The sequence below is a fragment of the Leptodactylus fuscus genome, chromosome 3 (assembly GCF_031893055.1).
Source record: "Leptodactylus fuscus isolate aLepFus1 chromosome 3, aLepFus1.hap2, whole genome shotgun sequence".
Lineage (NCBI taxonomy): Eukaryota > Metazoa > Chordata > Amphibia > Anura > Leptodactylidae > Leptodactylus > Leptodactylus fuscus.
In genome coordinates this window covers 199592296-199606811 of record NC_134267.1, presented here as the reverse complement: position 1 = coordinate 199606811, position 14516 = coordinate 199592296, and the positions used below count along the sequence as shown (strand labels likewise).

The following is a 14516-nucleotide window of genomic DNA, read 5'->3' as shown; positions in this document are numbered from 1 at the left end:
AAAAAAGATTTATTTTTTTTTTTGCTGACTCGAGTATAAGCTGAGGGGGGCTTTTTCAGCTCAAAAACTGGGCTGAAAAATTCGGCTTATACCCGAGTATATACGGTATCTTATGTTACTATAATTGCGATTTATACTCCTCTAATGTTATCCCGGTGAACCGTTATGTTGGCTAATGTCTCGCATTGCATAAGCTCTGTAAATGTTAAAATTCAATACAATTAAATAGAAATAGTATGAATGAATACAACAGCTTGCCCTCATACAGCTACATCACCACAAAATTTAAATAATTTAGGTTTTTAGAATCAAAATGTGTTGTAGTAAAGAGAAATGGATTAAAATTGATTATCTGCAAATAGAAAAAATGATTTTGTCCACAACTAGATAGACAGTGACTAAGGGATAACTTAGAATTACCTCTATCTTTAACTCTTTCTTAAACCTGTAACAGAGAGGACACACTTGGCAGGATAGTAATTTATTTTAGCATGACTTGGCAGCGTATCCTTACCTTAGAAGGGATGGTTGCCTACCGTTGGTCCTCTATTGCAGTGTTGGAATTGAGGTGATGGATGAGCACTGCTATATACTGATGACATCACGGCTGAGTTTTGATTGCTAAGTAGAGATGGGTGAATCTCCCAAGATTTGTTTTGTTCGGTATGAACATGGACAGAACAGATAGTACAATTATTATACTCTGAGGTTTCTATAGATTCCATAGTATGATAGGTGAAGGCCCAGGGGAGGTTAAAAAAATTAGAAAATATTTATAATCACTTTCCTGCACCTCTTTTGAGCCTCCTCATGGTATCCGGTGCTCTCGGTCTTCTTGATGATGCCATGTGCTCAGGGTCACCACTGTGGCCTATGATTGGGCCTCATACACTCACCGGCCACTTTATTAGGTACACCTGTCCAACTGCTCGTTAACACTTAATTTCTAATCAGCCAATCACATGGCGGCAACTCAGTGCATTTAGGCATGTAGACATGGTCAAGACAATCTCCTGCAGTGCAAACCGAGCATCAGTATGGGGAAGAAAGGTGATTTGAGTGCCTTTGAACGTGGCATGGTTGTTGGTGCCAGAAGGGCCGGTCTGAGTATTTCAGAAACTGCTGATCTACTGGGATTTTCACGCACAACCATCTCTAGGGTTTACAGAAAATGGTCCGAAAAAGAAAAAACATCCAGTGAGCGGCAGTTCTGTGGGCGGAAATGCGTTGTTGATGCCAGAGGTCAGAGGAGAATGGCCAGACTGGTTAGAGCTGATAGAAAGGCAACAGTGACTCAAATAGCCACCCGTTACAACCAAGGTAGCCAGAAGAGCATCTCTGAACGCACAGTACGTCCAACTTTGAGGCAGATGGGCTACAGCAGCAGAAGACCACACCGGGTGCCACTCCTTTCAGCTAAGAACAGGAAACTGAGGCTACAATTTGCACAAGCTCATCGAAATTGGACAATTGAAGATTGGAAAAACGTTGCCTGGTCTGATGAGTCTCGATTTCTGCTGCGACATTCGGATGGTAGGGTCAGAATTTGGCGTCAACAACATGAAAGCATGGATCCATCCTGCCTTGTATCAACGGTTCAGGCTGGTGGTGGTGGTGTCATGGTGTGGGGAATATTTTCTTGGCACTCTTTGGGCCCCTTGGTACCAATTGAGCATCGTTGCAATGCCAAAGCCTACCTGAGTATTGTTGCTGACCATGTCCATCCCTTTATGACCACAATGTACCCAACATCTGATGGCTACTTTCAGCAGGATAATGCGCCATGTCATAAAGCTGGAATCATCTCAGACTGGTTTCTTGAACATGACAATGAGTTCACTGTACTCCAATGGCCTCCACAGTCACCAGATCTCAATCCAATAGAGCATCTTTGGGATGTGGTGGAACGAGAGATTCGCATCATGGATGTGCAGCCGACAAATCTGCGGCAACTGTGTGATGCCATCATATCAATATGGACCAAAATCTCTGAGGAATGCTTCCAGCACCTTGTTGAATCTATGCCACGAAGAATTGAGGCAGTTCTGAAGGCAAAAGGGTGTCCAACCCGTTACTAGCATGGTGTACCTAATAAAGTGGCCGGTGAGTGTAGGTGCCTACTGTGGCGCCTACAGGCCACAGGGGTGACCTCAGTGGCATAAAATCACCAGGGGAGGACCAAATTCAGCGAGGAGGCGCAAAAGAGGTGAGTATAAATGTTTTTGGTTTTTTCACCTATCCTGAGCCTCCACTTAACTCCTCTTGGGTTGGAAGGGACCCCAGAGTATAATAATAACAATGCATGTCATGGTGGCCATTTTAGTTCATCTGAGACAACTCTTTAATTGCTCAGTTCTGTTTAAAAACACAAACAAAAAACTATTTGGGTCAAACCCAGATTAAAAAGAAACAGTTCGCACATCTCTAGTGCTAAGGCCAGTGATTCACCACAGTACTCACCTGAGCTGCCTCACTTCCAAAAGAGTGAGTGTGGGCACACAGTGGAACAACGGATCCAATGTCACAATGGAGATCCTTATTTTTGTTTGTTTTTTACCCTACCTGGGCCCTCCCAGCGTTTTCTGGTGTGAATGGAAATCCCCTTCAATTTTCATACAGTGCTAGCTAATGTTCATGCTAATGGAGGGTCCAGTTAAAAGATGGAAAGGCACTCCAAATTATGGTTATTAAGTTTTGCCTCCCAGAGCTCTAGTGTTAGTTCCCTCCTCCATCCTTCTCATGACTTTCGAATTTATTCTTGCCTTCTTATTTGCATACAATGAAGTTCCTTTGAAGAGGAGATTCCTGCTCAGGTTGTTGATAGCGGCATAAGAGATGCGACCGATTAAGGCCAGGCCCCCCTCCCCAAAGACCCAATAGGGTACTTCTATGGTAAATGCAACCTTGACATTGTGTAAATATTATTAAATAAAGAACAGAATGAACTTAAACAAATCTTTAATAACATATTGTATAAAATATATATGTAAATACATGTATTATCAAATAAAGGTATAAACCTTGCATTTGGTAGTTCCAGACCATTGCACTGAGTTCACTTACTTACAGTGTATTCTAGGAGGTACTGCCAACTATTGGTATTATTATACTGGATCATGACAATAAGTTTTTCATGACCAGTGGTACTGCAGGTCCCTTCCCAGTAACCCCTGTTAGAAAATGTTAAAGGAATGAATGTGTTCCCTTTAAAACACACTTTAGTCACATCAGGAATCCGAAGCTTAAAGGGGATATTGGTATTCTTTGGAAGAACTCCTTCTAGGGGATGGACTAGCTCAAAGTTTCTGCCCCATTGATCGTATGTCATAGGAAATACAGGCCACTTCACAGAAGGGTTGGTACAAATGATGAGATAGTTACATAAGTAGTCGTAAGAACTTTTACTGCCTTCTGGTCGGATATAAATCTTCAGAACATACGTTCCTTGGCTTGGAAGTTGGACCTTCATTTCAACTTTGTCATGTGTTTGGGTTAGGAAGACATGTCGACGCTCCATATTTGATGTAATTTTTATTTCATCAGAGTCTAAACTACATAAGAAGTTTAAGTCCTTGATTGTTTTAAAGCTGAGGGTACAACGCCCATCAACTGTATGAATGACTGGTTCAGGGTATGATGGTTCCACAAGTCCTGCCTCTTCAGTAATCCAACTTGGACCAACAGGATTGTTGAGACATTTTGGGATTCTCATGGTGGCATCTACGGCAGTGCAAATTATTTTATACCCCAGAACCCAAGTATATTTATTTGAAGAACCTGGCTGCATTGCATATATGCTTAGCTCATGGTCTCCAGTCCTCTGTAGGTAAACATCAAGCTCCATTCCACATTTTACCAATTTCATTACTCCATGCTTATTTCCATTGACATCAAAGATGTATTGTAAATCTTGTTGACTTTCAACGATGACAGAAACCTTTCCATTTTCTGGATAAAAAATAGAAAAAAAAAAAAGTATAAAATGTTCATATTGTAAATTCCTTCAAAATATGGCACATTAAGTACACAAACATAGAGCATGGCCACCACTTTCACTGGTAGCCCATGATCTTCAGTAAAAATCCTTACAAGTGTTAGAGAAGAGATGCTGCTATTGGAGGCCAGCCCAAGGCATGGATGTGTCTGCTAAGTTTCAGGGGTCCATCTTGCTGCCCAAGCATGGGCAAGAACAGTAATACCAGTCTTCATAGATTGGAGTCAACTGAGAGTGTGACTCTTATAAGATGAAGCATGTGCCTCCCCATAAATAAGGTGCATCCTCCAAAGCTATGAAGACTGGCGTTAGTATCGGCAGTCGTCATGAATGTGCCCCAATGTATTTTTAATTAATTAAGATAAGATAAGATAATCCTTTAATAGTCCCACAGTGGGGAAATTTCAGTATGTTACAGCTGCATAGTAATACAGATACATGATAATACACAGTAAATATTACAGAAGTAGTAGACACACATATGCTGAGAAAGATATGCTAGGAGTCCATAGCAGCTTAGGAACAGAGAAGAAAGAAGGAGGACATTCATAATTAGTTCTCTGTGCGGAGTGATCTTCGCTTGGTCTGATGTAGATTATACAGCCTGGTCGCGGTTGGAAGGAAGGACTTGCGATAGCGCTCCTTCTCACACTTGGGGTGAAGCAGACGGTCACTTACAGTGCTGCCAAGTGCCATCAAGGTCTCATACATGGGGTGGGATTTGTTCTCCCTCATGGAGGTCACCACAGACAGTATCCTTCTGTCACCCACCCACCTGTACTGGGTCCAGGGGGCTCCCCAGGACAGAGCTGGCCCTCCTGATCAGCCTGTCAAGTCTATTTCTGTCCCTGGTTGATATACTGCTCCCCCAGCAGGCCACACCGAAAAAGATGGCTGAGGCAACCACAGAGTTGAAGAAGGCCCTAAGAAGTGAAGTGAAGGTGTTGTCCTGGTCATATATGAACACCTGCCCATTTTGTTTCAGGACAGCACTGCTACAATTTGCCTCCTACAGTGAGAGCTGCTCTGTGCACTTGTTAATAGAGGAGGGGTCTCTATAATGCATTGATAGATTACATCACTAAATCGGTTTCTGCTTACCTGAATATATAATTCCTGTTTCAGGATGAAATGCTAAAAGACCACAGTTATAGAAAGATCCTTTCCAAAATGGAAATTGTTCAAACTGTTTTCGAGACACCGTTGGCTGCAGTAATTGGTGTTCTTTCTTATCTGGATAGTGGTTTCCAATGAAGAGCGCAGGGTGGGTCAAAAAGTAAAATTCATTGTACCTGCAGTGTGGAAAAAACATAGTTTAACCCAGTGATGGCGAACCTTTTAGAGACCGAGTGCCTAGACTGTAACCCAAAACCAACTAATTTATCGCAAAGTGCCAACACGGCAATTTAACCCTAATACTGTGCGGATCCACAATTGTGTACAGTTACAGACCTGTAAAATACGGTCTTGTGAGTGGAGCATTGCAGAGTTTTCAATGGTATAAAACAATTTTGTACTGAAAGGTAGACAATTGCATTTGGCATAATTTTGAAAAATTAATGTTGACTATTTACATCGCGCAGGATCTGTATATCACATCTGCTATAAAACAGATACTGTGTGATATAAATAGTGAAGGGGCCCCCACACAGTACAATTTGCTCCACATTGGCCCCCACACACAGTACAATCTGCTGCATATTTATCATTACAATTCCAACAGTTTTATGTCTACTTTTTATGCCAAAATTTATGCAGCACTGCATTTATGACATATTTATGAACAGCAGGTGCCAAAAAAAACATAAAAATACAATAAGTGTTCACTAGCATGGGCTTGATACGAAATTGTCTAACTTTATGACACATTTATGAAACAGAAAAGTACAAATTGGCGCAGGATTTCTTGTGCAAGGTATACCACCAAGTATAACACATCAGGAAGTAAGCCAGAATTTGTGCATATAGGAAAGTTATGAAGGTCTGTAAGACAGATTTATAAATATGTCTAAAACCACAAACGGGATTCAACATTACAATGTTGCAGTTGTTTTCCAATCGCAAATTGCAGCTATTCCAGAAGATTTTACCCTGGTCAGAGCTGAGCCCTTGGACATAATTCTTCAAGGCAGCAATGCTACAATGTGAAACATCACAAATGGAAGGAACATCCAGATATTTCATTTTCTAGATTGTGGCAATTACACAATACTTACATGAATGTGAACTTGCTACTATTTTCAGAAGTATTGCCAGCTCCCCATGTACTGTCAAGTAGATGCCAGCGCCCTTCCAGGAACACCATGTTCCAAGCATGATTTGATTCATCAGGTATTTTCTGTCCGACTTGGTATCCTGCCCCTTTTCCATAGCCATTTACCGATATACATGTAATACCTGCACGGCTACACAAAAAAAGTTGCTTAAAAATGATAAAAGATTAAATACACAGAAAAACCCCCCAGCAGAAATAGAAAACTTAACTTTAAATCATATACTAAAACAACTGCCCTCAAATTTCCCATAGTCAGAGAAATAAATGGGATTTACTATTCAGTAGTCTACTTCGTGTAGATGTAGTGATTAGAGATGAGCGAGTACTGTTTGGATCAGCCGATCCGAACAGCACGCTCGCATAGAAATGATTGGACGTAGCCGGCACGCGGGGGGTTAAGCGGCCGGCCACCGTCATTCATTTCTATGGAACGTGCTGTTCGGATCGGCTGATCCGAACAGTACTCGCTCATCTCTAGTAGTGATCTCAGGTAAATGATCAGGTCGGATGTTCACATACAGGATGTCAGGAGAACTATCAAAATGCTCCAGGTCAGCCCCTAGTGTACCCCACCTTCTCAAATACTGAGAATAGTATGACAACCCATATAGAGCCCCTGAAGGACACACTGGGTATCATAAATCACAGCTCAGATATGGACAAAGACCAGTCCCTGTAGATACAGACGTCATCCATCCTGACGCGTTTCCCCTCGCTCAGAGAGATTCATCAGGGAACTGTTACAAATAAAGTCCATTAGATGTGGACAATAAGGATCTAACCACCAGTGGTGATAATAGAGGTAGAGGATATATACAAAAACTTCATTTCTTTACAATAGTGGCATGAAATGCGTAATGGTTATACAATATACAAAGTGGCACAATACACTTGGTGGTTACACAACACACTTAGTGCACAGTAACCTTCTTCTATCTTCTCTGGGGTTGATGTCTGTGAGAGACAACAGGTCCAGCAGTATCAGCTTCTATTCATGTAACAGAGACACTGTGACACTCTAGGAGGCAAATCCCTGTCTATGACAACCCATCATATGTGTTTGCAAGGTCCCACCAGACATCTTCTATGACATTGCCTCGCCTTCTTCTGGCTGCTGTGTCAGTATGTTTCATGGACTGCTTGAGCATTCAATGCATATGATACTTGATACAACAGTAATCAGTCCCAAACCAGGAGGTTTTAAGGTTTTAACCCCTTCCCGCCGATGGCATTTTTTGATTTTCGTTTTTCGTTTTTGACTCCCCTCCTTCTAAACCCCATAACTTTTTTATTTCTCCGCTCCCAGAGTCATATGAGATCTTAATTTTTGCGGGACAATTTTTTCTTCATGATGCCACCATTAATTATTCTATATAATGTACTGGGAAGCAGGAAAAAAATTCAGAATGTAGTGGATTTGAAGAAAAAATGCATTTCTGCGACTTTCTTACGGGCTTTGGTTTTACGGCGTTCACTGTGCAGCCAAAATGACATGTCCCCTGTATTCTGTGTTTCGGTACGGTTCCAGGGATACCAAATTTATATGGTTTTATTTACATTTTGACCCCTAAAAAAAATTCCAAAACGGTGTTAAAAAATTTTTTTTCTAAAAGTCGCCATATTCCGACGGCCGTAACTTTTTTATACATAGGTGTACGGGGATGCATAGGGCGTCTTTTTTTGCGGGGCCGGGTGTACTTTTTAGTTCTACCATTTTCGGGAAATGTTATTGCTTTGATCACTTTTTATTCAAATTTTTATCAGAATTAAAACAGTGAAAAAACGGCGGTTTGGCACTTTTGACTATTTTTCCTGCTACGGCGTTTACCGAACAGTAAAAATATTTTTATAGCTTTGTAGAGCGGGCGATTTCGGACGCGGGGATACCTAACATGTATATGTTTCACAGTTTTTAACTACTTTTATATTTGTTCTAGGGAAAGGGGGGTGATTTGAACTTTTAATACTTTTTATATTTTTTTATATTTTTTTTTAACTTTTTTTTAATTTTTTTTTTGCATTTATTAGACCCCCTAGGGGTGTTGAACCCCAGGGGGTCTGATCACTAATGCAATGCATTACAATGCTAATGCATTGCAATGCATTGCAAAAAATCATCATCTCTTTTGCAGGCTGTATACACCAGCCTGCAAAAGAGAGAATTTGCAGACTGGCTGGGAGCCCTTAACAAGGCTCCCGGCTGTCATGGCAACGGGGGGTCGGCCCTGGAGCATGCTCCAGGAGCCGGCGATCCTTGCCAAAATGGCGGCGCCCATGCGCCGCCGGGAAGATAGCGCCTCCGGCGCCTTTGACAGCAGCGCCGGAGGGGTTAATGCCTCCGATCGGTCCGGGGACCGATCGGAGGCATTAGAGCCGGTTGTCTACTGCTTAAAGCAGTAGACACCCGGCGGCTATGACGGCCGCCCGGCTCCAGGGCGGTCGCCATAGTTACAGACCCGACACGCGCTGTACTATTACGGCGCATGTCGGGAAGGGGTTAAAGGAGGCATTTTTTTAAAGTCTATTTTTTATTCTAGAAACATGTCCATGGACTTCGGTGTTGAAGATCAGCCCCATTCATATAAATACCAGGCAATGTCCATGGACCAGTGTGACAAAGTTCCTGGAATAACAAAGAACAGAGCACTTTGTTCTCTAAAAACTGAGTAGTATTTGGTCTATTTTCCTCTTCTTTTTTCAGGATTAACACATACTATATAATGGAAGGACATAAGGGATTGTGTTATGTAAACCATTCGCACTAGGACGTTCAATATTTTACCTGCACATATCCTGAAATAGACTAGAATATCCAGCACAGACACCTTTCCCGCTTCTTAGGATTTCTTCAGGATCAGATGACCTCATGGCTGAATTTTTAAGGCCTATAACATCGTATTCTAGGGGGGGAATGTTACATTGTCAACAATTGTAGTTAATAAAAAAACAATTATTGAAGGGTCTTTACACTGAAAACATTTATGGGTATGATATGCTATACAATTGAGGCTTGACCATAGAGATTGGACTGGCCCCTATTATATCAACAATAGGACGTTACTGGAAAAATATCCCAACCCCAAAATGAAATAAGTCATTGATCGTGGGGATCCAGTCTTTGGGATGGGGTACCATTTCCCTAGCATTTTGATATCTACTTAATGTATTTAGTGGGAAACCCCAATGATGTTACCAACGTACTTCATTAGTATATATTACAACAGTCCTAACAAACATTGTTCCTAAATACAAAGTATCAACCATATCGCCAGCTAGAGAGTCATCATAAGAGGCCACCGGAGTGCACCAGTAAATAAGTCTTCCCTTTATATACGTATATAAGTGTGATACCCAATAAATTCTTAAATTGTGAAGAAGACATGTAGGGATAATTCTTTAATACTGTCAAGGTGCCCAATAAGTAATCTCTTGTCTCTGAGTCATCTGGGTAATCTCACAGATAACTAAAGAGTCCTCCTGATACAATTTTTTTCTCTTCTCCTCATAACCCCTATATGTAACAGCAGTTTTTCAGATTTTGTATAGTAGTCAGTGACTGGTCTTTCGTGCCAGATAAAAGACTGACTTTATAGGGTTATGACTCTGTTGGCAAGTAGGATCTATGTGTCAGTAGGTCAGTAATAAAGCTTTCATTTTATATTCATAGTAAGCATAACAGTGTATGCCACCTGATGCTTAATCTTATTGTATGTACCTTTATGATTATCTATGTACCTATATGATGACAGATCCATATCCAGATAGCCCGAACTTTCTCCAGGTCTGTATGAGCATCACGGATTAGTTGCTTTGTTAAATGTTCTACAGATCCCGTAGGCCGCAACTAATGAAAAAAGAAGCTTAGGGAAGAATACATGCACATACACATGACCATAGATGATACACCCTGTCATATCCATTGCACACACAGTACATTTATTTCAGATTTATTTCTGTAACTGAGACATCCAATCTGCCATGTGTACGGAAGAGCCAATCTTGAGATTTCAGGATCATTTTTAAAATCCGATTTCCGATCATTTTCCATCTGAACCCAATCCCAATTCTGATCCTAATGCAAGTCAATGTTTTTTTTTTTAATGATTGAAGATCGGATTTTAAAAACGATCCTATTCACTACACAGCGTGGAGTCCAAAAATTGAACGCTTCAATTTTTGGACTCCACGCTGTGTAGTGATTAAAAAAAAAAAAATCTGCCGGCTACTAAGTCCCCCCCTGCTGTCTGCTTACCTGCACAGATCTGCTGCTGCTCCCCGTTCTTCTCAGTCCTCTCCTCTCTCATTCACATGCCTTCAGAGCGCCGTGCGCGCCCCCACCTCCCTAGGCTAGTCTTACTGATGCTGGGAGTAGGCAGGGCTTGTTGTGGCTTAGGAGAGTGTGGGCGGGTACAGGACAGGGAGACCTGAGTGCATCACTCAGGTCTCCCTGTCCTGTACAAGCCCAGCCTTCTCCCAGCATCTGTAACACTAGCCTACAAAGGCAGGGGCACGCACGGCACTCTGAAGGCATGTGAATGTGAGAGGAGAGGACCAAGAAGAACAGGGAGTGGTAGCGGATCTGTGCAGGTAAGTTGAGCAATCAGGATCGGAATTCTGTTCCCGATCTTTTTTAGGCGGGATCGGAAACCCAATCGCTAAATTTACTCAATCGCCAATCAGAACCCGATCTTTTCCAATCCTGATCGCTCAACCCTAGCCGTGTGTGAACATACTTTTACAATTATAGCTCAAAAATCTTTTGCAATTAGGACACTGAGCCGAGAGCAACATTTCAGGCTGCGAGAGCCCTTCCTCAGGCACATGAATCTGAATAAGAAGATGTGATGGCTGCTGCATATCTAGCACAAATATATTTCTTGTGGGGCCCAGGAGAAGTGATCCTGGTAAGGAACCCAAGGTTGGGGGAGATGTATGTCTTCCCTTAGCAAGCTCTGGACAGCTCTGTATATGATATATTGGTCTAACATGGAATAAAATAAAACTAATAATTAAGCTCAACTACCTGGAGTGCTATCCATCCTTTAAAACAAGCTTCTATTTAAAGGGGTTGGCCACTTTCAGACCAATATTGCCAAACAAATCCTACTAATATTATAAGTGTGAAAGTTTGTGTGTTTGGATGTTTGTGAGTTTGGATGTTTGTTCCTCAATCACGCTAAAACGCCTGGACGGATGTGCAATTTTCCACAAACATAGTTTTCCCTTAGGATTGAGTCACAGGCTACTTTTGGTGCCACTAAACAACATGGCTTCCTTCTATTTGACAAAGAGGGGCACAAAATGCTACCTTTAAACACACGAATTCTAACTAGCATAAAATATAACTTTTATTTTGATCAGCTAAAAATAATAATAATAATAGTGAAAGAGCATAAATGTCAGTAAATTACTAAGACCAGCATTTGGTATGCACACTTAATCTGTAAAAAAGCCGCACCTAGCTTACATAGGGTGGCATGTGTGTAAGTGTGCATGAGTGTCAATAGGCTCCAGGGCTCTATGCAAGATATCAGAGCAGGGTAATGGGGGGATGATTATCCTATACAGCTACGGCAGCAGCTAGAGTAACAACCTCTTATTCTTGAACCTATAAAGTGGTGTTTACTAGCATGTGCCAGAGAGTTAGTTTACTATTCCCTGGATGCTCATTTAAATCAATATAATTGCGCCAGCAGTCTGTGGGGACACATACTGAAAGAGTGTATTGGGAGTTGTCCTAATCACGTCTGCTGGTGTGTTTGTTATTTGTTTGTTTTAATAGCCCTGGCTATATTATTTTTAGCTGATCAAAATAAAAGTTATATTTTATGCTAGTTAGAATTCGTGTGTTAACATGGCTTCCTTGCAGGAGACTCACAAAAGCAGGACTCCTAGCCCCAGCTATAGACTCACACACACTGCCTGGCATTTCCTGCCTCAACCTGCCTGCACACTCCTTACTGTCACCCCTCGGGTAGCCCTCACTCTACTCACTCACATTTACACGTATTTGCTCCCCTCCTTGCTCACCTTACACAGTCCGGTAACATACATCAGCAGCCCGCCCGCCATGTTTGCTGAACACCAGCATGACACCGCTTGGTCAGTGAGACGAACTACACTGCACTGAGGAGGCCACACGCACACTTCCTGCCTACACGTCACTACAGCGCACTGAAAGCCTGACCCGCGGCGCCACAAGTCTATGCCAGCATTCCACAGTCATCCCCGACCCTCAAACTTGCCTTCCCTACCTTGCTTTGCCTGCTCTGCAGTAAGTTCCCTGGACACATGCTCCTGCTCTTTCTCCAGTCTCCTCCGCCCTAGCATTTCCCCACAGCCCGCCGGCTAGCCCATACGGGCCGGCCCTCCACAACATCCCCAAAGAGCAACGGGCTCTCCGCTACACCCGGAGGCCTAACAATACAAATTTCCCCCTCCCCATACCTTCAAAGTTGCAGGCCGGCTCCTGGCTGCTGACTGCACGCTCCCACGTCTGTACTTTAAATACTACTATCGCGGCTGGGCTATAAACAGCCGCGATAATAGTACCGCACACAATCTCCCATAGACGCCAATACACGCCGTCTATGGAGACTTGCAATCAAAGGATTGCAGCCATTAACATTTAACCCCCCACCCCCCAAAGAGCAACCGGCTCTCCGCTACACCCGGAGGCCTAACAATACAAATTTCCCCCTCCCCATACCTTCAAAGTTGCAGGCCGGCTCCTGGCTGCTGACCTCCCACGAGCCGACCTGTTCCGTTGAGCACCAGGAGCATACTGCAAGCTCCCACGTCTGTACTTTAAATACTACTATCGCGGCTGGGCTATAAACAGCCGCGATAATAGTACCGCACACAATCTCCCATAGACGGCAATACATGTGGATTGCCGTCTATGGAGACTTGCAATCAAAGGATTGCAGCCATTAATATTTAACCCCCCGCCCCCCTCAATGACCCCTTCCCCATACCTTCCAAGTTGCAGGCCGGCTCCTGGCTGCTGACCTCCCACGAGCCGACCTGTTCCGCTGACCACCGGGAGCATACTGCACGCTCCCACGTCTGTGCTTTGAATACTACTATCGTGGCTGTCTATAGACAGCCGCGATAATAGTACCGCACACAATCTTGTGGTTCAAACCCCTAAGTGGCAAAAAAAAAAGTTCAACTAAAAATAAAATAAAATGACACAAACAAATCACTAACACACATACAAACATAAGGTAATATACATATCACTTACCATTCCTGCCAAAGATGCCCCATCTACTTAGAAACTACTTTCACAAGTCTGTGTCCCCCCAATTCTCAAATCACCGCAGACGAAGTCGCGGGTAAAAGCTAGTGTACAATAAAAAGATATACAATTTTCCAATATACTTTCTATATCAATTTCTCTCAGTTTTCTAGATCTCTGCTTGCTGTCATTCATTCTGTTACTTCTAGTGGATAAAACTCTGACCATAAAAAAAGAAAAACAGGGCGCCGAGCCGACCCTAGTGCAGTAATTTCAATAAATGAAATGGAAATATAAGATGAAAACAGGATGGCCTCTCACCTTGGCAGGTTGTGTGAAACACAACAACCTATAGGCACAATCAAATGGAACATTCAGGAGGGCAGCAGCTGAAAAGGCCATCAGGAAGACGTGAGGAATTCAGCAAATTAGGACCAGACTCTCCAAAGAGAAGTACAGAGGCAGCGCTCACCCAAAAAGACTTTATTTGGTAACAGCACAACACGTTTCGAGCCAATCTTGCTCTCTCTCAAGTGCATATAGATAACCTTAAAATTACACAAATACAACAATAAGTAGAAAAAAATATAGACAAAAGGATAAGTATTACACTAAAATGTCAGATGGTTGAACCCATATGTACGTAAAATATTTTCAATACCAAACATTGAAGCTTATAGAAACCAATGACTCATACACAGATGAGTCACAGACAGATCACACATAATCATGTACACATATATACATATATACACACATGCCCATCTATATACTCATTTTCATACCAGACAGGTTACACAGTGGCTAGTCAATCCAAAAACTTGTAAATAGGTATATTACATAGGGACTGGCTTGACTAGAAACAGGAGGATGCTCACCTCACTCCAAAACTCCAATCTGAACTTATAAACCCATCATATTCAAAGCAATAAGGAGTAGACAACTAAATATGAGCAGAGGAATAAGAGGTCAGCTTACCTTCCCACAGTGGATACTGGGTGTAA

The 14516-nt window shown here is 42.4% G+C and overlaps 1 protein-coding gene across 1 annotated transcript; it reads right to left on the bottom strand.

Annotated features, from left to right (window-relative positions):
* Positions 1-3001: 3001 nt before the first annotated feature.
* On the bottom strand, positions 3002-14028 carry LOC142196803 (kyphoscoliosis peptidase-like). Its single transcript, XM_075266783.1, has 7 exons — positions 13985-14028; positions 13834-13901; positions 10005-10113; positions 9052-9169; positions 6211-6399; positions 5096-5286; positions 3002-3948 (listed from the first exon to the last, which is right to left on the bottom strand). Exons 4-7 carry the CDS (start codon positions 9135-9137, stop codon positions 3056-3058), a joined length of 1359 nt encoding a protein of 452 aa, XP_075122884.1. The 5' UTR covers positions 9138-9169; positions 10005-10113; positions 13834-13901; positions 13985-14028; the 3' UTR covers positions 3002-3055.
* Between the last annotated feature and the right edge of the window lie 488 nt (positions 14029-14516).

Bases quoted from the DNA above. Each gene is read 5' to 3' on its own strand.
- LOC142196803 (XM_075266783.1), bottom strand. From the start codon at position 9,137: ATGAGGTCATCTGATCCTGAAGAAATCCTAAGAAGCGGGAAAGGTGTC. The intron at 6,400-9,051 runs GTAAAATATTGA...TTTTTTGTGTAG, and splicing joins CTATTTCAGGATATGTGCAG to CCGTGCAGGTATTACATGTA. The intron at 5,287-6,210 runs GTAAGTATTGTG...TCCACACTGCAG, and splicing joins AGTAGCAAGTTCACATTCAT to GTACAATGAATTTTACTTTT.